Raw genomic sequence first — 25,602 nt, 5'->3', positions numbered from 1 at the left:
AATATAGTGGGCAGACTAAATGAAGAAGTTCTGCAAGTTTACTACAATTGTTACATGTGTACAATATTTTACTCTGTTTTACAGAAGATAAAAGAGCCTAGGGTAATATTACACTTCCAATTTCTGTATGAAATTCTCTGCCCAAATAAAAGTACACTTTACCATTTTTTGTGAAGTAATAGTGATAGTAATAGAGTGAAGAAATAGATCAATAGACTGTGCCATCAGTAGTCTAAATATTATCAGATGTATGTTTGAAATGTAGGTGTAGGACAACTTGTAATCGATATAACTACAATGTATTTAGGGTTGTTAATTAGTCCCATTTGGAGAAGTGGTTGTATGTGTGAACCCCACTGGCCTAGTAACCCTTCACCCACTTACTCATTCTTCACTTCTTCTATTTTAACAGAAGGAAACCTCAGTGGCCAAAACAGAACGTGGCGACAGGTAAAAATAAAATCAGTGAGACGAGACACTACTGCTGAACCCCCCAACCATAGATGCTCAAGCCACACCTGTGAGTCGGTCCTGATATTTGGTAAAACACTGCATGACATGCAATCGTGTCTTCTTGTGCTTCAGCAACTGCAGTGTTCCTCTTCTTACAGTTGGATCTAGGGCCATTGATGAGGAGACGGTGTCTGCAGACACTGAAATGCCAAATGTGAAATGTTTTGGGCTTGTCTGCAGTCAATGCAAACAACTGGGTTTTGATTGGACTTTGTGGTGGCCTGTTTTGTGGTGTGGTTTTGTACTTTGTTTTTCAGAGGTGCTTGGTGAGGCTGGGAGTGGCATTTCTGCTGGCTGGCTGACTGGAGCTGTGCCGGTTCACACACCTGCAGTGCATTGGTAGTAATCAGCACCCGCTTTTACACCCAGACCCTCCCTCTGCACAGTGCCAGAGTACTGTCGCCAGCTACAGTGGTCCTTGGTTTCTCTCAGTGTCTTTATAATATATGTATTAAGAAGCTTTCTTAATGTCCACTCGCTAGCACTTAAATCAAGCTTCTCTCTTTTTCCAGTGTGACCAGACCATTCCTGTGGGCCAGCTCCTCTACTACTCACCACCCAGCCTCCCACAGCTCTGCCACCCCACTCAACCCTGACTGCCTGAGCCAGCCTCCACCTGCACCACCCTGGGAGCCACCTGTCTCAAACAAAGATCATCGCAATGGGATTAACTGAAATAAATGTCCTTGTTAAGCTCCCTCACTGTGCTTTCATCCATTGGTCCCTGAAGGGTCAGGTTGATGTCCTCTTATTGCTCCTTCACCAAACTTGCAGGCAGTCTCTCCCGGCGTATAATGGCGATGTTGTGGAGGACTGCTCAGGCTCTAACAATGCCCTGTTAGGAGTAACCCTGATGCCCTTCAGGCACTGGAACCTGCAGGGGTTAAAACAAGAAAAGATTTGTGAGCCCGAGGTTTCCCTGGAAGAAATGTGGAAATTGTACTATATGAATGTAGAACCTAGACTTAAGTTGGGCAAAGGTCATCTCTATCTGGGCCCTCGTCTTTGTGGGGGCATGGTTAATGGCTTTGTCTGCCTCTGTTCCTGGCTCTGGGTAGGGTCTGAGTATGTATGGCATACAAACATACCCTCTGTCCCCAAGCAGTACTCCACTGAACTCCCCTGCAGAATAAGCAACGTTTCGGTTAGATATAAATTACATTCTTATGCTTCAAGTGCAATACAGATCCCCTCCTCATGGAAGAACAGTGTGTGCCTGATGATTTTCCAGACTAGAGTTTGGCCACTCTGAATTAAAATGACATCCACACCTTAGCTCTACTTAGATTCACAAATACATGCTCATGCAATATAGACGTTACAGAAAACCCTTGGGTAACCCTTGTGCAAATCTGTGGCAAAGTGAGGATGCTCGGAAGATCCTCGAGTCATGTTCAGAGCCTGGCCCTTTCGCCTCCAAGTTAGAAATTAGACAATCTCCATCGAAGATCATTTGTAAGCATGGTTTAAAGGCTGACATTAAAGATATGGCACACTTTGCTTAGCAGAGCATTAATTTCATATTGTACAGCATAATTATGACTGTTTGGTGCAGTGGCATCTTTAAACTATAAAATCCAAACCAGAGTTAAGTCCCTCTGATCGACAGAGTAAGGGCAGTTACTCCCATTACATACCTGTACATTGCAAAATGAATACAGACACGTCAGATGTAGGCTTATTTTAACTGTCACATACCTGCAATTATGTGAAATGCCTCCTCGATCCTCTGTGTGTTCTAATGGCTGGGGGACGTGACAAAGATGTTGAGGAAATTCTTAGGGGCAAGGTATACCCTCCTTATCTCTAGGCATATGGTTTTCTGTCAAGACCTTCAGCATCACCCACACTGTAGAGAAACGTCCCACAGGCAAAGAAACACAGTGCAGTGCATACAGACTGCACAGGTAAACTATGCCAGGCCTGCTTAACTGGTATCTCTCCCACAGGTATTCATCAGGATAAGGCAGGTGGGTTCTTCCTGTCACTGAAGACCCTTGGGGCTGGTGGTCTAAATGCTCTTTGGATAAATTGAACACCTTCATCCCCAGGGTCTTAAACAAAGGGACAGGACTTCATTGGCAGGAAGAATTGTGGTCATCTCTCTCCTTCTTTCCGTCTGCCATTGTCTCTCTTTATTTATTTCTGTCGAACTCACAGTCTAACTCTGTGACTCTCTGTTCGTCTGTCCTCCTTCTGTGTTGGTCTCACACTGTCTCTTAGATGCACTACTTAAATAGTTGAGGCTTCTGTGGATTGACTTTAATTTAATGATTATTTCATCAGCCAATCAGAGACAAGGATCTTCGTGGTATCTTTTCACCTTATTTTATCATCCAACACTTGGAGTTGCATTTGATGTGTAATTTCTGCTGTATACTTTGGATTTGAAAAATAAAAACTGTCATTTGGGAGTTTGGTTCTGCCTGTCAGACTTTCTTTGACACACAGCTAAACTAAGTTTGACAGTTAGCCTGCCCCGGAGGAGGCGCGTTTTGCAGCATGAATAACCATGGCAGCTAGGAAGGGATTCATACAGGCCACGGTGATGGAAAGACACTCTCACTTAATTAGGCCAGACTTATGGAATACCCCACTGGAGACATTTCCAGCCATGTTTGTGGCAACCAAAACAGGTAGGCTATTTCAAGTCAAACTGGGATGTTTTCCTAACCAAGTGGTTTTTATGTCTAAGCCTAGGCAGATTATAATCACAGCGTTGTGAAATATAGAAAATTCAACCTGAATAAATGTAAAGTTGCAACGTAAAGAAATGTTCAGTTTAAACTTATTTTGTGGTTTTGCAGCAGTTTCACCTTATTTCCAATATTAATGGAATCCAATAAAAAATGAAACTAGTGATGATATGTGAAACACGACAGAGGTGGGTCACTGCACTACTATCAAGGCTCCAATAGTGTGTTTGAGGGAAACTCACCAGCTACAGTAGGCTACATACCAGCTGACATGAAACACAATACTATACAACTTCTCCTCACAACAATAAACAGACAGAAACAGAAGAAAACATTTTGTTCTTCATGGATGTGTGAAATGAAGTGACTGTAGCACCACCACAGTCACGTTACCATCAAAGTGACAGGTTTCACAAAAAGACCAGACCTGTCGAGGCAGCATTTTGTCAAATCAGACAATTCATGTGGAATTCTCAGTTCTCAGAAAGGATTAATCAAATAATGAGCTGCTCTTCATTGTCAACCCCTCCCACATTTCCCTGCTCATCTGCCTGCATATGCCAATGTGTCAGTTGTTCATCTCCTCACTACAGATCTGTGTTACCCACTGGCTGCAGGCAGGAGGAAATCATGTACAGAATGATGTGTTTACCTCGCAACAGAGGAAAAATGACAGCAAAGGCTAATTTATCTTTATTCATCTCAGGGCTATGATGGGAACAGGTCATTTAAGTTTTTAATCAGGCTGGCAGTGGAATCGTGGGATTTTTACAGGCTTATTGTCTGACAGGGGATCAGATGACAGTCGGCGCCTGGCTCGTGTTTTGCAAGTCGGGCGGATGTCAGCATGTGTGCAGTGTTCAAGAATTTGACCTCGTGTTCATGAAAAAACTTACTGCATGTCAAAGTCAATTTATTCTTTACCTGTATATACAGTATGGCATTTCACCAAGCAGTGCAGCACCACCGCAGGTCATGTTTAAATCTCAGTTAGGTCTCACAGTTACAGTAGAGAGATCAGCCAAAAATAGTTATCAAGGAAGTTTTTTGCATTTCCTGCTAATTTAAGTTGTTTCATACTGACCCTCTTTGTCATCTACGATGCCTAAATGCTCTTACCATCGAGTTAAACCTGCACAGCTCACTTTTTAACTTAAGCAGTGGATGACATGCCAGAGTAATGTTAAAGGGGTCGCTGGAAGTGTCAAATCCACAAAGAATATCCACTGTGCAGTTTGCCTCAGAGTAAGGTTGTAAAAAGTATCGATTCAGTACTTAAGTACTTTTTTAATACCACGTGTTTGAAACAATACAATACTCACATTCAATAGAAACAGACCTGAAATCAGATTTCAACCCAGTGCTTCACAGATATTAATGCTACCTAGAAAGTGACTTTTATTGTAGCAGCGCTGTGTGCAGGATATTAATATAAAAGCAGAAAAAATGACCCTATTTTGTGTTCCTTGGGGCTTTTTCCCCCTTTTTGCTGTCTTACTAAAAGAGGTATTGAATATTGTTCTTTTTTTCTTGTATTGCATCAAGTTTAAAATTCTGGTATCTGGCTGATCGGCCTGTGCATCAGGCAGCTGTTTTGGACTGGTAGAGGGTTTTGATGAAGTCACTGCGGGTTTTCTTATTTGGAGTTGGTGGAAACCAAAACAGAGCCTTAAAGAAAAGGGATTATAAGACTTCCAGGAAGCCAGACACACATCTCCAATCAATAGTAATAAACTTTGTTCATGTAGCAGCTTTCAAAACACAGTTCCAAAGTGAAAAAGGGCAATAAACGCTAAAAGCCAGAAAAAAATAAACACATAGAGCAAAAACAGAGTAACACAGCATTTCCTAAAGCAAACTAGACAAATTGCATTTCCTGCGAAAATACAGTGTGAATGCTAAAGGCTAAAGCGAAATCTGCGGAATGTACTGCCGAAAAGCTGAAAAAGCTGAAATGCCAGAAAAGCTGAAAGTACTGAAAAGCTGTAAAAGCTGAAAAGGCTGAAAAGTTAAAGGACGAAGGAGTTGAAAAAGTTGAACATTTTAATTGCCGAACATGAAGTTGAATGTTTGAAAGAGCTGAAAAGGCAGAAAGGTGAATATCTGAAAAGGCTAAAAAGCTGTAGAGTAAGCGGGCTGGAAGAGGTAAAAATGGTGAAAAAAGGTGAAAACTTAAAGGCCGAAAAAGCTTAAAAAGGTGAAAAAGGATGAAAAGCGGCAGAGTAAGAGGGCCGAAAAAGCTTAAAAAGGTGAAAAAAGGATGAAAAGCTGCAGAGTAAGAGGGCCAAACAAGTTCAAAAAGGTTAAAAAGGATGAAGTAAGAGGGCCGAAAAAGCTTAAAAAGGTGAAAAAGGATGAAAAGCTGTAGAGTAAGAGGACTGGAAGGGGTTAAAATGGTGAAAAAAGGATGAAAATGTAAAAAAGTTAAAGGGTGAAAGAGCTTAAAATGGCTGGATTCAGCTGGATTTGGATCCCACATCTTTTACTTTACATAGAGTCTATGTAAAGTAAAAGATGTGGGATCCAAATCCCGCTGAAGAGAATTCTTTCCCAATATTTTCCAGCTGCTCTACACTCTAGCGATGATGTCACGCACTCTAGCTCACGCAATACACACGCATTCTTCAGATACACATGCTGGAGAAGTAGCAGAGACAGAGATGAAAATGTCCCCATAAGAATGAATGGGAAAACGCCTCCGAAACCCCTGCGATTTTTGAAAAAGCTGTAATGGTTATCGCTAGGGGTGTCACGATTCTCCAAATCCTCGATTCGATTCAATTTTCGATTCTAAGGTCATGGTTCGATTCGATTCTCGATTTTTACATATATCTTTTTTAAAGCACAGGCTGCTATGCCATTTTTAGACTAGACCTTTATGCAATATATAATATCTGACCTTTGTTCGCAATGCACCATACTACATTGTCTAATTTAAAATATTTATTAACAACATAATGTAACAATAACTTATATCTTCAGTCAATTAGAAACTTAAACAGAATAACCTGCCATCTAGTTTCTGCAGAGCTTGCAAACTGTGGCTTTTTTGTCAACATAGCTCACTGGAAATCCAAAATACTTCCACACCTGCGACTTCAGTGAAAGAGGAGGGGGTTCAAGTTCTGTCGATGGGTCTCCATTGTTGTAAGAGTGGCGGAGCCCCTTTCAGGAATAGGGCAGTGCATGCGGTGCGTGCGTAAGGTGCGTAAGGTGTGAGTGGGCGAGCGAGAGTGAGGGAGCGTGCGTACGTGCGGACAGTGAATGAATGGGAGAGGAAGGAAAAGCGAAAGCAGTAGTAGCGACAGCTGTAAAGTGTACTATATAGGCTGCAGTTTGGCTGTGAATAAAGGCGACGGCTCCTCCAGGTACAGCAAAGCTCCCTGGTATTATTTCCCGACCAGCTTAACATGTGAAAGGGGGTTCACCAACAGTAAACACAAACTTCGGCCCCACAGGAAATCATCTTCCCTGTGCTTCCCGACCACGGTCCGGGAGCCGAACAGGAATGGTGTAACACCATGCTATCGTTTGGCTGGCTGTAGCTAATAGCTGCTGGCTTAGCTAGTAGCTAAGTTAGAGGAGGTTGACTCGCAGCACTTCAACACTTAACGTGTGTGTTTTTTTCCGCTTGGCAAGCCGACCGGACGTGACATGGGGGTGTGGCAGCATCGATGATCCCATTTTTTAATTTGAAGTTCGAGATTTTGACTTAATTTCGGTCGATATCGATTTTAAATCGAAATCGTGACGCCCTTAGTTATCGGCCAAATATCTATATGGTGAGTGAGAGGAGACATGGCTGAATGCGCTCATGTCATTTTTACTTCTGTCGAGTGAGAAATGAGGGCAGAATAGCGAGAGACAAATCAGATACCGTCTGCTCTCCTCCAGAAATTTAGCCTCAAAATTAACATTGCAGCTTATGGGGCAGTGGCTGGACTTCTTGTCGCTCTCGGGCTTCTAAATCCAAAACTGTAAGTCCTACATCTGAAATAAGACCATCAGCTGACACCCAACAAGATTTCCTACATTTCTATGCATATATTGTCTATGTCAAGTAAAAGATTTGGGATTAAAATCAAGCTGAAGAGAATTTTTTCTCCAATCTTTGAAGCTGCTCTACACTCTAGCGATGATGTCACGCACTCTAGCTGACACAATACACACCCATTATAAACTCAGAAGAGGAGCTAAAAATCCTTAAAACTAAAACTGCAACATTTTCAAAACCGTACAAGATTTTTTCAAAACTGAATACATCGCCAATAGTTCAAGGTCTTGTGACTCTTTTAGAGTTGGAATGGTGTCTCTCGCTCAAAGCATGAGGGACAAGAAGAGGTTGAAAGGCGATGAGTTTAGCAGAGGATTTGAAGATTTTCCCATTTGATTCAATGTTAAATTTTAATGCCTTTAGCATTCACACTAATAAAATCCAGAAGAACAATAGTGTGAATGCCTTTAGCAGTCAGTACAGATAATGAACTCTGCTGTTCCCTTCAGCTCTGTGGAGAGTTTTAGCTGATCGGTTTTACCACTTGGCGTCTTCATTAGAAATGTTCTAAGAAAGCAATTCAGCAGGAAAAAGTAGACACACGGCATTAATAGTTATCCTGAGAGCAGAGTGGAGCATTTATCAGCTGCAGAGGTTAATGTGCTCAGAACTTGAGCTAAAACAGAGAGAATACATAAACTTACATTCATCAGGCGGCAAAAAATACAACTCTAATTGAATGCTAATCTTGCTTTGCATCTACTGAATGTCTGACCATATAGCTGTCACTCTCTGTTTATTCAAACATTATGAGTGTGAGCTGGGAAAAAAAGACAAGGGTACTTTAAAAATGACATGTACTGACAGTTTCCCAGGCTGCCTCTTCCAGACCAACTCTTACCCTCCTGAACAACTAATGACTTAACGACAGAGCATGTATCAATCAACCATTCTTTCCGAGCCCTTTCACAGAGCACTTGTTTCTGTGAGAGCTCTTCGAATTCAGGTGCAATTGCTGCGTTGCACCCCGAGTGTTCTTGTAGAGCTTATCTTTGGTAAGGATTTACTCTGGCAGGGTGCCACGTCTCAGAGACAGCCGCCTACTGTTGTAGGGAGGGTGGTCGTCCCATAGCTGTCCAGACGAACGCTGACAAAACCACCCCATCACCATGCCAGAAGTTATGTAAACAACATACTTTAATATATAGCTTGTATCTTTTGTGCTCGAGATACAGTTACGTCTGTGTTTGCATTTGCAAGTACAACTAGACAATTACCCCGCCGGGAAATCGAGAGAGTGGGCTGTGCGCTTTGCCCCATGACTAAAAACCATGAAAGCGACACCAAAAGTTGAATCCCACGTTGATAATTTGGACTTGTATCTACATTTTAAAGTATGAATGGTGTGTCTCGGTCAATGTATGCCAGAGATGTCGACCTTTGAAATCTTTTTTTCGATCTTTTCACCTGGTCTCATTCATGTCTATGAAGAAAAGTAGAAGCACATCAAACGTGTGACCGAGATGCACATTTTAATGTATAATTTGTCAGGATGCGCTCAAAGGTGAGGTATAATTAAGTGCCAAAAGTTTTATCATGGAAAACTAGAGAGAGGCTACAGAGACAGACAGAGAGAGAGAGAGAGAGAGCTTAAATTTGTGTTGAAAAGTGCTTTTCAACACAAATTTAAGCCAGCATTCCAGTTTGTTTTGTTTCAGCCGATGGAGTATGAAGAGATGTTTCAGTGAGAATGAGTCAAGTACTCTGAATCAGACTGAGAAATTCAATAAATGTCAATATATTGATGATTGGAAACATTTAAATATTCGAATGGAGTTCCTGGCTTGAATGAATGAGAAGATATTTGTTAAATAAAGCTTAAATGTTGGGAAATATACTGTGTGAGTGTCTGTCTGTGTGTCTGTGTGTGTGTCAGAGGCCTGCACGGGTCTTATTTTGCAAACCCGCACCCGCCCGTACCCGTCGTACTTAAAACCGCATCCGACCCGTTTCCCGACAGTAGCACAAATTACATTCCGCACCTGAGCCGACCCGCTATGAATTGATACCGACGCCCAACCCGCACCCGAAGCAAAATTAGACTTATGCAATTTTTAAAAATGAAAGTAAGCAAGCGTGGGGAATGGGAGTTCTGGGAGGGCTCAAGCACGCATGAATGAGCTCATATGAAATATACCGTATTGACCTGAATATTGGACGACCCTGATTATAAGACGACCCCTCTTTTCAAGACTAATCTTCAGAAAATAACTCTGATAACCAAAATTCATCTCTCAATAACAAACTCACATACCCTCCTGTCAGTCTCTTGGAAGCGGCCGCTTAGAGGACCACGATAAGCTCTTGCTGTTAGCGTTTTCAGAAGATCTTTTTGGACCCGCCATCTGCTGACGTTACACTCCGTAACTCCATATTTCTTGGCTGGCTGACAGTTGTTTGGCGCCTCTGTTTCATTGACCACCATTATCTTAAAATTAGCATCATAGCTTCGCCTCAGATGTCTGTTAACTTGCCCCACATTTGATCCACTTTGCTCCGTAAAATCACCGAGTCTCTCCATTTTTCATCTCCTGTCACTTCTTCTCCGCTGTGATTGACAGATAACCGCAGCCACAGTGTCAGTGACGTCTCTACAATAAGCTGGCGCCCTCTGCTGTTGCGGTCGTGTAGCGACCCAGACAATTATCAGCATGTGTCAACGGTTAGACCCCGATTATAAGACGACCCCCACTTTTTCACATAATCACATCGTCCTATATTCGGGTCAATACGGTACATGCTTATCATTTTGAAATGCAGACATATTTTTGTAGATGTGTCGCTAATGATTTTTTTTTTTTTGCACCTGACGCCATGAAAATGACAATCGCAAAACCCGACCCGCGCTCTCTAGGCGTCCGACCCGATCCGCACCTGTGTCCGACATTATTTTTCACCCGTTTCATCTAAATTGTGCGGGTCATCCATCGGGTACCCGAACCCGTGCAGGACTCTGGTGTGTGTGTGTGTGTGTGTGTGTGTGATTCACAGCTCGTTCTCGTTCCTTCACTGATTCCTCTCCTGTCGTTCTCGTTCAGTCAGTCACTCATTCTTGGCTAGCTGGCTTTAGCTGTTACAAGTACACATAATCATGAAGTTGCAGCTATGTATTTGCCTTGAACTACAGTGTTATGATGACCGTTAGCACGATTGTTTGAGAACGAGGAGCTGAGAACTGTGCATTACATGATTCACTGCTGAAAGACGTACCGGAAGCGCAACTGGATGAACGAACGAACAAACTACATGAATGAGTCTTCCTGCCGACGGGAACTGAATCTCGACATCGAACGATGAAATCCACCTCTAGTCACAGTGACAATGAGTCAAATACTCTGAATCAGACTGAGAAATTCAATAAATCCAGTGTATCAATGATTGGACACATTTAAATATTCGAATGGAGTTCCTGGCTTGAATGAATGAAAAGATAATCGTTAAAAATAGTTTAAAAATAGTTCTCCGGGAGGAGACCCTGAGGAAGACCCAGGATACGCTGGAGTGACTATGTCGCTCGGCTGGCCTGGGAACAGCTTGGGATCAGTAGCTGGAGGAAGTGTCCGGGGAGAGGGAAGTTTGGGTGTCCCTTCTCAGACAGCTGCCCTGCGACCCAGCCCCAGATAAAGCGGAAGAAGATGGATGGATGGATGTATGTTGGGAAATATACTGTGTGTGTGTTTGTGTGCATGTGAGTGCACGCTTAAGCATGGCTGTATGTGTGTGTGTGTGTGTGTGTACATGTCTGTCTGTCTGTCTGTCTCATGTGTGTCTCCTGTCTATCTATCTGTCTATCTGTCTGTCTGTCTGTCTCGTGTGTGTCTCCTGTCCATCTGTCTGTCTGTCTGTCTGTCTGTCTGTCACTCTCTCTGTTGACCCAGCTGATCTTGGTTGCTAGATGACAGTTGGCGAGGGCCCGTAGCAACGGCCTGGGACAGCTGATTTGAGAGTGATTTCTGCCTCACATAGGGGACGTCAAACTAGTGTTATTTAGTCAAAATCATACATGATATCGGCAAAAATCTTTCACGATCACACCAGAAAGGCCTTAAAGAACACAGTCATCAAGTTTTGTGGTCCTAGCTTCAGAAATGTGGTAATAGGAGCGAGTTAAAAAATGGTGCAGTTTCAAAAATCCTCCTCCCGATTTACATTGGAGTGAATGGAGCAGTTGAGAGCTACTCTTGTCGGTTAGAGGCAGATAAATCAAAAACCGTGAATCCTACCGATAAAGTAGACACATTGGGAGAAAGAAGACAAGTGTGGCTACAACTCTGGAAAATATCACTGTTTTTGAGCCTGAATTGTGGCCGGGATCGTCACAGAAAGAGAACATTTCTGAGAGATTTCCTGAGTCTCGCTCACTCTGTCAGTTGGCTCCTGCACTCTGCTGCACGAACATTCCGCCATACACAATCATTGAAAACCCTGAATTTTTATTCAAAATCACTCACTGTCATTCAAGGGTCACCGTTTAAAAACCTACACATCTTAGATTACGTCGCGAAAAATGTATATTCTGGAGAGACAAATAATAGCAACCCGAGTCCGATCGAGCCGCACGTTTTGATATATAATTTGTTTGTGTACGCTCAACGATGCGGGACAAGACAGCGACAGAAAAAAGGATGTAGGAGGAAAAATAAGAAGAAGAGGCGCAAGGAATAATAATAGTGGGCTGTGCTCTGCCCACTATGGACACCTATAGCTCTGCTATAGAGGTGTCCATAGTGGGCTGGCGACCACAGCCCACTAATTAAAAGATTTAATCTGACCCATCTGCTTTGCTATGGGCTAAATACTCTCAACAATAAAGCAGAGCTGCTCCTGTCAGAACATAAAAGCAAACTGAATTCAAGATCATAAAGTGAAAAATACTTTTCCATGAAGCAGCAGGATAACCACTGGCTTTTACCTGTTAATAGCAGTAATCCAGCTACTTTCTATCAGTGTAATTACAGAGTTTGATTTGTTGTGTATCTACCATCTGTGTGAAGAAGTCTGTCAGTAAATGCAGGTTGGGATCAGTTAACCTTCACCACAGAGTAAGAGGAGGTGAAGAAGAGAAAGGTTGGTTTTGATCTGGGATCAGAGGTACGGGGGAACTTCTCTCTGTCTTGCCCTGGCTTGTTCGTGGCAGGCTGTCTGTCTGTACATGACACACGTTTATGGAATCTGATTAATTAAAGGTTTGAGTTGGCAGCTGAATCTTGACATAAAGATTACAACTTTGGCACAAAAATGAGGCCCCCGTGTTATCAGCCATGTATGTGCATCCAGTGACACTTTAAACATGTTGTGGTCTGAATTCACAGGCTGATGAAGGGATTACATGACACCCTATAAGCAAGGAGGCAGCTCTCTAATGGTGTGGTTAAAGGTTGACAATTGAGAAATATCCTCATTTCTGTCATGCCGGGGCTTAGAGGAGAAAATTAATACCACTCCATCAGTCAAAACAAAATTTAATTTTGCAGACAGTTTTGTTAGATGACAAATAAATCAAACTTGTAAATATAAAGTTACAGCTAGCAGCCACTCACGTAGCATAAAGAGGGGAAACAGAGAAACAGCTAGCCTAGCTCTGTCAGAGGGAAACAAAATCAAAAAAAGTGGAGGGAGACTTAGGGAGGACACTGCTCCTGGCTGAGAAATAGTCCAGCACATAACCTCCTGTAACACCGCAACTTGTTGTTTGAAGCGGGCTTAAAATAAAAGATAAAAACTATTGAAGGAAACATCAGGCGGTCCTCCACTTTGCCCCTGCCTGAAATGTCTCCACAACTGCTAGAAGGATTACCGTGTTGTTTTGTACAGATATCTCTGGTCCCCCAAAATGAATTGTAATAATTTGTGATCCACTGACTTTTCATCCTGTGCTTGACCTGACATGTCAGATGGTTTGTTAAACAGAACCATCTGGGAAGTCTTCCATGGAAAGGCAATGGGCTTTCAAAAAAATACTTGGCAGGTAATTGGACGAACCATCTGTCTATCACTGTATATTACAGCCTACTTCAACCAATAAGATCAACAGTAGGAGAAAGCTACCAGCGGGGGCTGGCTGGTAAATCAAACTCTTATCAGAGTCAGTGAAGAGATGAGTAAAGAAAAAGAGCCGAAAAGCCTTCAGTGTCGTTCTTTGCACTTCTTTCAATAAATCACGCATCACGCTCTCTAGTTCTGATATAACTGATGCGATAGCGGGTACCTTAAACTCTTTAGGAGTCACTGTTGCTGTTTTTAAACAGTCGCTTCTCTTGCGGGCCATCACGCCTAAACCACAGCCATTGCTACCAGTAGTTCTTCATTTGATGCTAATTTGTCTAAAACTCTGTGCTACAAAATCACATGATCATGTGCACCCAGCTACTGAGCAAGCTAGTCTAAATCTAGTACTATCGCCAGTGTTAAGAGTTTAGTGCCATCAACATTTGCTAACATGTTTAACTAAGATGGTGTAAATATTACATTGGTGACATCACCAATTTAGCAGTGTCATTGTGAGCATGCTAGCGTTTGGCTCAACACATTGCTGGGCCTCAGTACAGCCACACAGAGATGCTAGAATAGCTTCAGAGTCTTGTTACACTTACACTTGTTAAACACTAGGGCGGCACATGAAGATGGCTTCATGTTAAAACATGTACTGCCCATGGCAGACAGACTGTTATCATCACAAGTGAAGATAGCGGGTATTTTGGATTAAGGGCAGCAGACTTTGATACCGTCAAGGCCTACAGGGTCTTCGATCATCCACCCTGAGTGACTGGACCGCCCCAGAGGGGTAGAGAGGCTGAATAAGAGCCAGCTTGGTTTAAGGCTGCTCCTGGCTAATGTCTGGTCACAGGAAAAGGAAATGGACACAATGGGACTCAAAAAACAACATGAAACTCCCATGCTTTGAGCTGTGGGAGAACATTAGGCTGATGTTGCTTATGTAGGAGGTATGTCAGAAGTCTCACAACAATTACTAATCACATTAGCCATTTTCACCTGAAGCTAACATTTACAGCTATACATTATAACTGTTCCAGCAAGCCCAGCTAATCAGCCGAGATCTGAGGAGGCGCTGTCACATCTGCTGCCCAACTCAGAGAGAGGTGTGTGCAGCAGAGCCAATAAATGCCTTATCTTAAAGCATCTGTGAAAGCAATATTATTGTGGATTATAGCAAACGTGAAAGGTACTGCAGGTGGCTATGTTTTCTTTTTGTGTGTTTATGTATTGAAAAGATGCAGCTTTTACTTTGTAGTGTGCTGTAGTCTCTTATCAGGGGCAGCTGTAGCTCTGGAGGTAGAGTGGGTCGTCCAGTAATCAGAAGGTCAGTGGTCCAAAGCCCGGCTGCATGTCAAGTATCCTTGAGCAAGATGCTGAACCCCAAATTACTGCTGATGAGCAGATTGTCGGCTTGCACGGCAGCCTCTGTCTTCAGTGTTAAATGGGTGATACTACCAGCCAAGGTGTTCGAAGGCATAGACTGGTCAGTAGACTGGAGTCCATTTACTTTCTGAATAAAAGTGGAATTCAAATGATGAAAAGTAGCCATATTCAGTAATATAAATATAATTTAGGATGCCATACACTTAGATGCATCAAGATTCATTTTGCATTCAAATCCAGTCATGAGGCCAGTGAAGATTCACACCTCTACTGTGTATAATAACTAAATCTCAAGTGAACTTCGTGTTATTATACGGCTGAGAAACGGCCTATGCCAGTGTGTCAGTAATAACACAACTTGTAATGCATCACGCACTCCATGACACTCCAGGTTGTATTTACATTGTGATTCGTCACATCCACAGAGACAGCAGTAGAGTTACATGTGTGCTGGGCTGAGCCCTGGGTAATGAATCAGATTGCATGTGTTATCCTATGTCTGGAAGACAGAGTACCTGCTGCTGCTACTGACTGCTCTGCAACAGCTTTACACAGTCTCAGAATTGTCTCCATAAATCACGCGGATCTGCAGAATCGAGCATGTATGTGTGGAAACAGCTGGGAAATATGGAAAAATGACAAACTCATCTCTGGAGGAGCACATTTCTGTTGATAAAGAATGTGTTGCTAACTGCTGTGTAAGTGTGTCTGCTTAATGAACTGCTCATCTGACCTCATTCACTTGAGTCAACATGGAAATCTGAGGTCATTTGTAGGTACATGTTGTGTCAATAATAGATGCATCCCAAAGGGAAATGCTGTGTATTCCCAGAAGAACATATATGTCACCCCCTGGTGGCTAATCATCCACAGTACCTTTGACAAAATAATATAACCTAAAGGAACATAAAGTAGCTGTTGTAGAGCTTTTGATCATGTCATACGATCTTAATCAGCCACTGGAGTTTGGCCAGTTGTTTATTAATCCATTTATTTCCTGAGCACTTACAGTGCCACTGTATTTGCAAGTTTTCACTTTTTAACTTTTGACTGTTTTCCAATGCCTGCAGTCCTGTTTGAGATATGAATGTATTGTGTATTGTACTGATGTATTTGATGAAAATAAAGACTTTAAAACTGATTTGTGTTGTCCATCAGTTATTACACAGTGTTTTATGTAAGTGCTGGAGTCACAGGGAGGCAGCTGCCCAGAGTGCAGCATGTCATGTCGGTATCAAGGTTGGCATCCAGTCTGTGGTTAAGTTTAGGCAACAACAGCACATTGGTTAAGATTAAATGTCACTGCTGACTTTTTCTTTATTAATACTGACCATGATATTTCCCTAACCCCATGCTGCCAGTGACTACACACAACTGTAGAAAAGTTGACCAATTCTGTCACTGCGAGTGTTATAGTGTAAGGGGAGCCGAAGTCATCAATCGTCAGAGGGTGAAGACAAATAAATGTGTGATCCAGTTTCAATTGTGTCATGAATCATACATATGTTTGTCAGTTTAAAAGATAATTTCCAAGTCAATAAAGTGTCAGTTTGTAGTAATTAAAGTTAAATCTCATGTAGTTTTGTGTTAAAGCGCATCGTCTCACAGCACACGTCACCAACGCCAACATGTAGCCAGCTGGACTCAGAAAAGGTCGTAAAAAAGATGAACGTCACAATAAATCTGATCATGCTGACAACTGCAGTTCTGTGAAACGAGAGTTGGTTCTAGTTCACTTCTGTTTCTACAATGTTTCAGTCAGGAGATGACGTCACTAACGACCCTGTTGGCAGTGTCGTCTTTATAATGACGTGTTTTCAGTCTGATATTTCACTAGTTTTGTGACAAACTGACTTTATTGACTTGGAAACTTATCATTTAAATGGGCAAACATCACGTGTGATTCATAATACAATTCAAACAGGATCAATAAATGATCTGTCTTTTGATAAGTTTTTATCAAACGATGTCCCATGAGGGAAACCAGAGGGGGCGTGGCTTTATCTCTCTTTTGATTTGCCTATTTTGCTTTGGACTGTGTCCCAGAAAACACATTTGCTGTTCAAATCAACTGTATATAACCAGAATTTCTAGAAGACAGGGCTGTGTCGTGTGGTTTTGCAATGCGAGAGCAGCTTGATTCGAAACGTTTGCACTGCATTACCTCGTATTATTCTGTGCTGTGACTTCACTGTGATGGTTTACACAACTTCAGCAAAATGGATGCCGATAGATTTTCACAGCATACAGAAATAATATGGAACCATTGGCTGAATGGAACAGAATGAAAAATACAATCATGTTTCTAAAGCTCTATGGAGCTTGGGGTGGATTTGCTGTGACACTGAGAAAATGAGTAAATGGGCTTACAGGTTGAAGTTCAGCGTTTATTCTTGTTCTGTGACACAGACCAGTCTGACCTCAAGGTTCATCTAGTGGCTCTTTGCTGTCTATGACCTTTGTACTGCTAGATGTCACTGTGTGTCCTGTTCACAGTGTCTCTGATACACTGCAGAGTGGTCTGAGTGTAAACATCAGTTCAAACCTCATTCAGAGTTGAGTTGATGTTTGTGAAGCATTTTTTGGCTTTAAATGACAATAATTCCTCCTCCTGTCTGACAGGCACAGCGGAGGAGTGTAACTGTTCATCTTGAGGATAAATCAATTTGGTTATACATGGAACGGATTTACTAAAAATCACATTAACTGTAGCTTCATGTAGTGACTGATTCAGTGAATGGTTTAAACATCCTGTAAAGGCCTTAAAAAAAGGTTTCTCAACCTGAGCGGAGCCCAACTGATCACTAGATGGATGTGAGGGGATGAAGCGGGAAAAACATGTGTGCTACAAAATAAGTTACATTTTTTTTAAACATGTTTTTAAAAAAGTCTGTCTCTGAATTTCTTCAGGCATTAGAAAATATCTTTCGATAATTAAACAAAATCAAAATTATCACTTTGGTCAACCTGCTTACAAACTGTCCACAGATACACTCCATAATAATGAGGGATGTCAACAGACACTGGTCTGTTTGGTCCACTGGTCTGAAGTTTTTTCACCTTTACAAGAAGACAAATTCTACAACAACACTGAACATCTGCATCTGCTACAAAATCTTTGGTCTATAAAGTACAAGTGTAACAACATTAACTCCAAAATGTAATCTTCATAAACCTGTCAGTCTGAATGACCAGAGTCAGCAAACAGTGAAGTTAAATGAACAGTAATTCATGGCACTTGTACGTGTTCAGGGTTACCAGATCAAACATCATATTACATCAGCACACACTGTTTACTCTCCTCGATAAACAACGATGTTCTTATCGGTCTCATGAATCTTAATCTCATACAGCAGGTTGGTTGGGAGCACCTTCACCATGTTGTCCCAGATATAAACAGCCACGTTCTCTGTCGTGCTGATGGAAAGAGAGAAACAGAGAAATGTGTAAATACCGTGCATGTCATCTGTACACAGTGCTGTAAAAGCAGTTGAGAATACTCACCTGACAACACTGGCAAAGTATGGGACGTCCTTATCTAGGTTTTTATGGTCCAGTGGAGTCATGATGACATCCTACAGGAGGAAATCAATCAGTCATTCCATCAGACGATAAAACGCTGCAGACTAACACTTGCAGGTATTGGATACGGAAAAATTGCACAAATACATTGTATAATTGTATAAATGTGTTGTGTGAAAGCAGGCTGAACAGAGCCGGAAGACCGTTTCAGACAGAGTGTCCAAACAAGCACTGCTACAGTGATCTGTGGAGAGCTCACAGTGCTGAACAACGAGAGTCAAGGCCACTAACATGGTTTTATTCTTTCCTTAAAAGTTCTGTGTATATTAGAGTAAAACTAACCTGTCTGAAGAACTGGAAACCATTTTAAACTCTCTGCACATTAAAGCTGCACTGTCAATATTGTAGATATTTAGCATTTTAGCTTTTTTCAGCTCATTGTTTTTGTTTTTAAGGCAACTTTACTGTTCGTATCACATCAAATCAGGTTAGCCATGTCAACTTTATACCAGTGAATAAGTCAAATAAGTGTATGCAAGCCGAGTATGGCTTCAATTTTAAAGGTGCAACGTGTGGATGACGAGAGGATAAAACATACTAAAAATGGGGGATCCAGTTTCGTTGTGATCCTCCAGCGGAGAGTAACACAGCCATAACAGAGGAGAGACTATGTCTGTGTGAAAGTGTGAGCCAGCAGCTCAGGACAGGAGTGTGTCGGTCTGATGGTGTTCAGTCTGACAACTAAACAGATCCTTCACTCATCAAATAAAAGAGGATGGTCCCACACTTCAACCCAGAAAGCAACATAATAGGACTGACACCACACTAATGTGGTGCAGGTCATGTCTTCAGCATCTTATATGAGGAAAAAGAAATCTTGAATTTATATGTGGAAAAGTGTCTGTCATGCTGTCTGTCCTACAGACTCTTCATCACACTTCAGCCTGAAAAACAGCGTCTGTCCCCGGCAGAGAGCCAGGCAGCTCCTGCTGTTTACTGGAGGCGATTCTGAACTGTAACTCACATGTCTTTGTCTCCTTCAACTATTGTGTAGTAACTCTCTCTGGCAACTGATATAGAAATGAAATCTACAATTTTAATGAGGAAAAGTCACTGCGACAGTGAGCCCTCCCGACGAGTCATCAGTGAACTAACCCCAGAATATAGCATCCCTCTCCAGGGGTCCGTTTCACAAAGCAGGTTCAACAAACTCTGAGTCTAACCCTGAACTCTGAGTTGATCTACTCTGAGATAGGAAAGTCTGAGTTTTTGGTTCCAGAACAGCTGATTTGAGTTAGTTTGATCAACTCAGAGTAGTTTCACTTGGAGTTAAGCGCGTGCACCACAAGTATAAAAAGACAGCATCAATGGAGCCCCGATTCGACGAGTCACCATGGCAACGGGGAAGAGGAGGGTTTATGTTTTTCACCCCACTGGAATTGGAAATATTAATGCGCTCATACGGTGAGTTTGAGCACGTTTTTAGAAGGAAGTGTAACACCGCTGCAGCAGCAAAGGAGAGGGAGACGGCGTGGGAGAACATTGGTGCTCGGGTCAACGTAAGTTTAAATGTAGTCCTTTGCAATCACAATAATATTACAGGGGGAAACTTGAGTGGTAGCCTATTAATTTATTTCATTTAGGGGCAATCCCGCGGGGGAGAAGCGCACTTGGCAGCAACTTAAAATGAAACATAAAAACATTAGACCTCGGCATAATCTCATGGGGGTACCTCATTTTGATCATGTTTTACATTGTAAAGTAAATATTAAGTGGCTGTTTGACTGTACAGTTGTTTTATCCCCAACATATAATGCTGTTTTCACACGCATAAATGTCTTCTCATCTATATCATATGCTGTTAAATAATGAAGCCTATTTAAACAAACACAGACTTCTACTCAGCCAACAGAAAGAAAGCAGATGCCCGTAAAACGGGTGGTGGCCCAGCACCGCCACCTCTAACGGAGGCAGAGGAGCTGAAAAGGATAAAGATGGGTAGTAGCTGTTTCAGGGCAAGGCACACTTTTCTGACCGCTCTGCATACAGTTGCCTTGCTCAAGTGCTCTGCATCTCCGACGTTGTATAAAAAACTCCCATTTGCAAAAAAACGCAGCGCAACACACAATATCTGCTGGGATGTGAGAGCATGACTTCGGTTGGTAATGCTGGAAATGTAAGGACGGATCAGGTTGCGTGTGTAAATGATGGACTGTGACGTGAAACGGTACAGCTCAAAAAGATAATTGTCTGGAAATGCAAGAACATCTATGCGCAGTCTGATAATCATCTCCTGACGAATATGTAATTCTCTGCGCAGTAATGCTGCACCTTCATCCAGGGGATCATCATCAAAAGGACATGCCATGGTAGTGAAAATAGTCGCCACCTAATATAACTTCTAATGTAGGCCTACTGACTGATTTTTACAATGATTTTCTCAAAAAACAGACGGCAGAACTATACTACGCCAAAACTCGCCTGCTGACTGAATGAATGAGGAAATCAAATACCATGTGTGGCTGAAAGAGGGCGGAGACAGAGAGAAACTCAAGGTTTGTTGAGAAAAACCTGGTCCCGACCAGGTTAGGTTCATAGAGTATGTTACCATGGTAACCGACCGAGAGCTTAAGTTACCTCTCTCTGTGAAACAGGCTGGAGTTACCCCTCTTTCTCTGGTTTGAGTTACCTCCCTTTGTGAAACGGAAAACTCAGAGTTTCCCTCATTTCAGGGTTAACAGACTCAGAGTTTTCACTAAACCTGCTTTGTGAAACGGACCCCAGGACTGAGATGATGATGTCATTTAGAGCAAAAAACACTGCCATCCAGTGACGCTTCTTTGTGTTGATGACAGTTTGTTCCCAGTTGATGGGTGAAATATTATTGTTAATAAACAGCAAAAGGTAGTGCAGTGTAAATATAAAGCAGCATAAAATGTACATATACCCTGAAAATGTACATAAGCAGATCGATTCCGGTGGCTTTAGCAATGCTGTTGTTACCTTTATTAGTTTATTATTATTTTTCAATGACCAAAATGAAATTCAGGATTTTTGTGGTCTAAACTGAACTTGAAGTGGTAGATGGTACCACTCTGGTGTGTAATGTCCCTGTCTCCAGAAGCAGGGCTTGGGGAAAGAGACATGTGATGTGCCATTTTCCAGGCTTTGTCTGATGGTTGAGTCCGGACACACACCACTCAGAAATCACATGAACCATTTTTGAATGTTCTGAGTGCTTGTTTCAAACAGACTCTGGATTCTCAAGACAACAATATTATGTGTAACTATATGTATCAAACAGGATTTTTCAATGCGAGTGTGGAGATTAAGGGCTGATCAACATCTTCCCTCCACAGCAGCCACTACGATATATGACAGCAATCTCTTGTGGTGAATTAGATATCTGTGACAGCAGGACTGTGTTTTCATCTCATTTGAGGATGTGGTGTGCACTTTTAAACTGAGTACAATGAAACACATATTGCCCCTAATGGATACTTTGATTCAATCATGTTCCATCAGCACTAAGCTCTTACAGTTGTACATGGACTGCTCTGGGTTTGTACACTCCAAACTGGTCGGCTATAACTTCTATAAAATGTCAAAATTTATACAATTTCTAAAAGTCATCTGTCGTCACTCAGCAACTTCAACTAAAACCTTGAGGAGGCAACTGTCTGCATCCTCTCCTTTCTAACAATATCATAGATCTATGCCCAATTCACAGCGAACATGTGCGTCTGCGTCCCCGTTTCTTTCCGGCCAGATAACTCACGCTGGAGTTTCTGAATAACTTTGCGTTGGAATGAGTTTTCCAAAAGGTTTGTTTTCAGTCACCTTAAATACCATTTATGTAACAAGGAAAGGACAAAAGCCATAGAAAAATCTCTGCGTTAAGAAACACACAAGCCTGAATACACTTAGTAACATTCCACTACTGCCCTCAAATCTTACAAAATGACTGTTTTTGAGTAAACAATTACATGAAATCCCAGTAAGAAGAAGACAGGGTAGTTGAGATGATCTCACCTCAATGTACTTCTTCAAGTCCGTCAGGTTCATGACCATTCCAGTGAGGCGATCGATCTGTGGACACAAACAGGATGAAGGTTAAACATGTCTGAGCATTTCTGTTTATCTACAATTATCGAGTCAAAGTAAATTGAGGCTTTTTCCTGATGGTTTTTTTTTTTCCATTTAACAAAACAAAAGTCTCCAGCTCCTTCAGTTGTTTAGCAGAATGCTGTAACGCCGTTTTGCTGTGAAGCTCCAGAAATGTTTCATGGACTGTCACCTGACTTTCCAACAGCGTGTCGGGAGGAGATAATGACTGGGCTTCACTTTTCGGGTGAACTGTTCCATTAACTTATAATAATTGTAAGGAAAAGTCACATAAAACAGTACATCCAATCGTCTGTGCCAGAGAAACACTCACCTTTCCACGCACTGTCACCTCCACTGTGGACAGAAATGAGAGCGTTGTGAGTGAATGAGAGACAATGAAGCAGCAGCTGAGCAGTCGTTCACACTGATGAGTTATATAACAGAGGGAATGAAGCAGCACACAGACCTTTGTAGTTGTGTCCGTGACCATTGGGATTGTTGCATTTTCCATAAACTCTTTTGTTCTCCTCATCACTCAGGTGAATACTGGACAGAAGTTAAAGAATAGGCATCAGACCTGCTGCACACATCGTCTTTCTCTTTTCACACATGGACAAAGTGCCAAGGACTTATTGCTAGTGTGCTGCTTTCAGGCACCCCACTTGCACTCAAGGTACATTGTGTGAATTTGTGCAGCAGAGGAATAATGAAATATATATTCATTTAATTAGTAGAGGCCTCTTAGCATATAGCGTGATAACTGGTTTATGCTTCTCCGCTCGTGACTATCATTTGTCTTGCCTGTATGATCGATTATCGCAGAAAATGCTGTTGCCAACTTAAACATAAATTAAACTGGATATGTTTTGGTGTCAGGGTTAGCTCAGGTGGTTCAAAGATTAGGCAGCATACAGTATATTTGAACCACTTAAAGAGAATTTTAAGACAATGTGTCATATTATAAAAAGTTTTTAGGCGTTGACAGAGAGAAGTAGATGTTGGTCAGCCTGGTTTTGGATATTTCTGTTGCTAGCTTTGGTCAGAACAGCCATTTTAGAACTAGGGACGTGGAATGTGTACTGAATGAGTCACTACATGAATCAATCAAAATTGGATCCGGACCAGATGAGCTGCCTCATGAGCCGACAAGGCTAGTATCTGGACCACAACTGGTCTGGATCTGTGCTCCTTATCTGGATTGGTCTGGCTGTGCAAGTGGACTTGATGTGGAGTCAGTCTGCTGTCTGGGTTATTTCCTCTGTACAATTGGCATTTTTTTGTAATAGCTATCCCTAAAAGCCTTATAAACTACGGAGCCCCAGGCATGACATGGTCAAAAAATTCAATTAAATTGTGGCCTCAATATAGCTATAACGTGCGCACGAAATACTAATTCGTGGCCATGAAGTAGGTATAATGTGCGCACGAAACACAAATTAATTATATTCATATCATTCCTGGACAGCTGGGTAAGCAAATCGAGTGCACCTTCTCTAGAAACTGCAATAGGCTAAGTGATGTCCTTAAGGTGAGTGTCTTATCTTGTTCTGTCCTAGTCAATATCTTGTTATCCCGCATTCAGGCAGTGCCTTTCACTGATCATCTCTTTTGAAAGTAGCATCATGTGTGACAGACTCTCAGCTGAGGGAATACATAGGCTATATGAGCCGCAGCATTTAATGATGCCACCGAACGCAGCTGTGCAGTTACAGTAGTGCTCACTGTATGTATCACGTTGTATCACGTAGGGAACCTATAGCCTATCAGTGATCAGTGATTTGCAGGTTGCTGTTGCTCTGACTCAACTACTGAAGGTGTCTGTAGTGTTCTCTGGACATTTGTCCTTCAATAAAATCACAGACGATTAAAAGTTCACTATATTATAGGCCTACTTAAATAACTTCCTAAATGCGGGATAAAAAGATATTGACTAGAACAGAATAAGAAAAGACACTCACCTTAAGGACGAAAGAGTTTCTGAGTCAGTCCAGCTCCACCAACAGACTCAAAAACTCTTTCGTCCCCCTCGCCATCAGACTGTATAACAGCTCTCAGTATTTTGTATGCAACTGGACACTTGAATTTCCCTCGGGATAAATAAAGTATCCATCTATCCATCTATCTATCTATCTATCTATCTATCTATCTATCTATCTATCTATCTATCAGGCTTTTGCGGGTTCTAGAGAAGGTGCCCTCGATTTGCTTACCCAGTTGTCCAGGAATTCTATTAATATCATTAATTAGAATTTTGTGCGCACATTATCCTTATTTCGTGGCCACGAATTAGTATTTTGTGGCCACGAAGTAGTATTTCGTGCGCACGCTATAGCTATATTGTGGCCACAATTAAAAAATGTTTTGATCATGTCATGTCTGGGGCTCCGTAATAAACAAAGTAACAACCCACAAAGAAGAAGTATACAGAACAGCTAACCTCAAGGAGGTGTTTTTTAGTGAAGAGAAAAGGTAAAGAAACTCTTCAGTTAGCAGCACAGTTAGCAGCAGTACTCAAAATGCATACAGACCGTTCGGGGAGGCCGCGCTCTCTTTTACGACAGCACTTGAAGGCAGCACCACAAATCCCGCGAGACTGATGCTAACGCTACAGGTTGTCGTTCACTGAGTAATAAAGTGAAGACAGGCGGCTATCCGCATCATCACACCGCTCTGTGTGCACTGCAGGCCGGGTATCTGTCGACCTAAAGTTTGCTAAAGCACTTTATCACACACACATACAGCTGTTAGCTCACACTGTGGAGACAGAGGCTGTAACGCTAGGCCTGGGTCTCCTCAACAAGAGGCGGACTACCTGTGGAGCCGGTGGCAGGCGCTGAAGCTCTGAACCCGGGTGATGTATCCGACACGCTCCGCCGCGCTGTCATTCACTGAGACGTCGGCCATGACGAGAGTCAGAGAGAGAGATGAGGATGAGATGAGAGACGTGCAGCGGCCAGAGGGAGAGAGTATAAAGTGTGTGACTGTCACACCCCCGTGACACACGCTGCAAGGCTATTGGCTCAGATCAGAGCGTAAATACGACTCACATGTTCCCCCCCCGCCCCGCCCACACACACTAGTGCAGCATGCAGCCCTCAGGCTGGACGGTCGAGTCCGGACGCACCGTCACGTCCTGCAGCAAAGTGGCTGAGGCAACTGTCTGTTCTGCCCCGAGTGCATGGTGTGTGTCTGGCAGATGACCGGAAACACAGCAGTAGCGTTCTGTTTATTACTTAATAACCGTCAGTGCAAAAAAAGCTCAGTTACATTACCTCAGTGTTCATGTGCAGAACCAGTGGCTCAGAAAATAAGTCCACAGAACAAAATCCA

General features: G+C 42.3%; 1 protein-coding gene across 1 annotated transcript; it reads right to left on the bottom strand.

The window, feature by feature from the left end:
- Positions 1-15,929: 15,929 nt before the first annotated feature.
- On the bottom strand, positions 15,930-25,299 carry pts (6-pyruvoyltetrahydropterin synthase). Its single transcript, XM_030401214.1, has 6 exons — positions 25,085-25,299; positions 22,739-22,818; positions 22,604-22,626; positions 22,198-22,254; positions 18,148-18,218; positions 15,930-18,060 (listed from the first exon to the last, which is right to left on the bottom strand). Exons 1-6 carry the CDS (start codon positions 25,174-25,176, stop codon positions 17,937-17,939), a joined length of 447 nt encoding a protein of 148 aa, XP_030257074.1. The 5' UTR covers positions 25,177-25,299; the 3' UTR covers positions 15,930-17,936.
- Positions 25,300-25,602: the final 303 nt, after the last annotated feature.

The sequence above is a fragment of the Sparus aurata genome, chromosome 20, assembly GCF_900880675.1.
Source record: "Sparus aurata chromosome 20, fSpaAur1.1, whole genome shotgun sequence".
NCBI lineage: Eukaryota > Metazoa > Chordata > Actinopteri > Spariformes > Sparidae > Sparus > Sparus aurata.
This window is presented reverse-complemented; position numbering and strand designations above follow the sequence as displayed.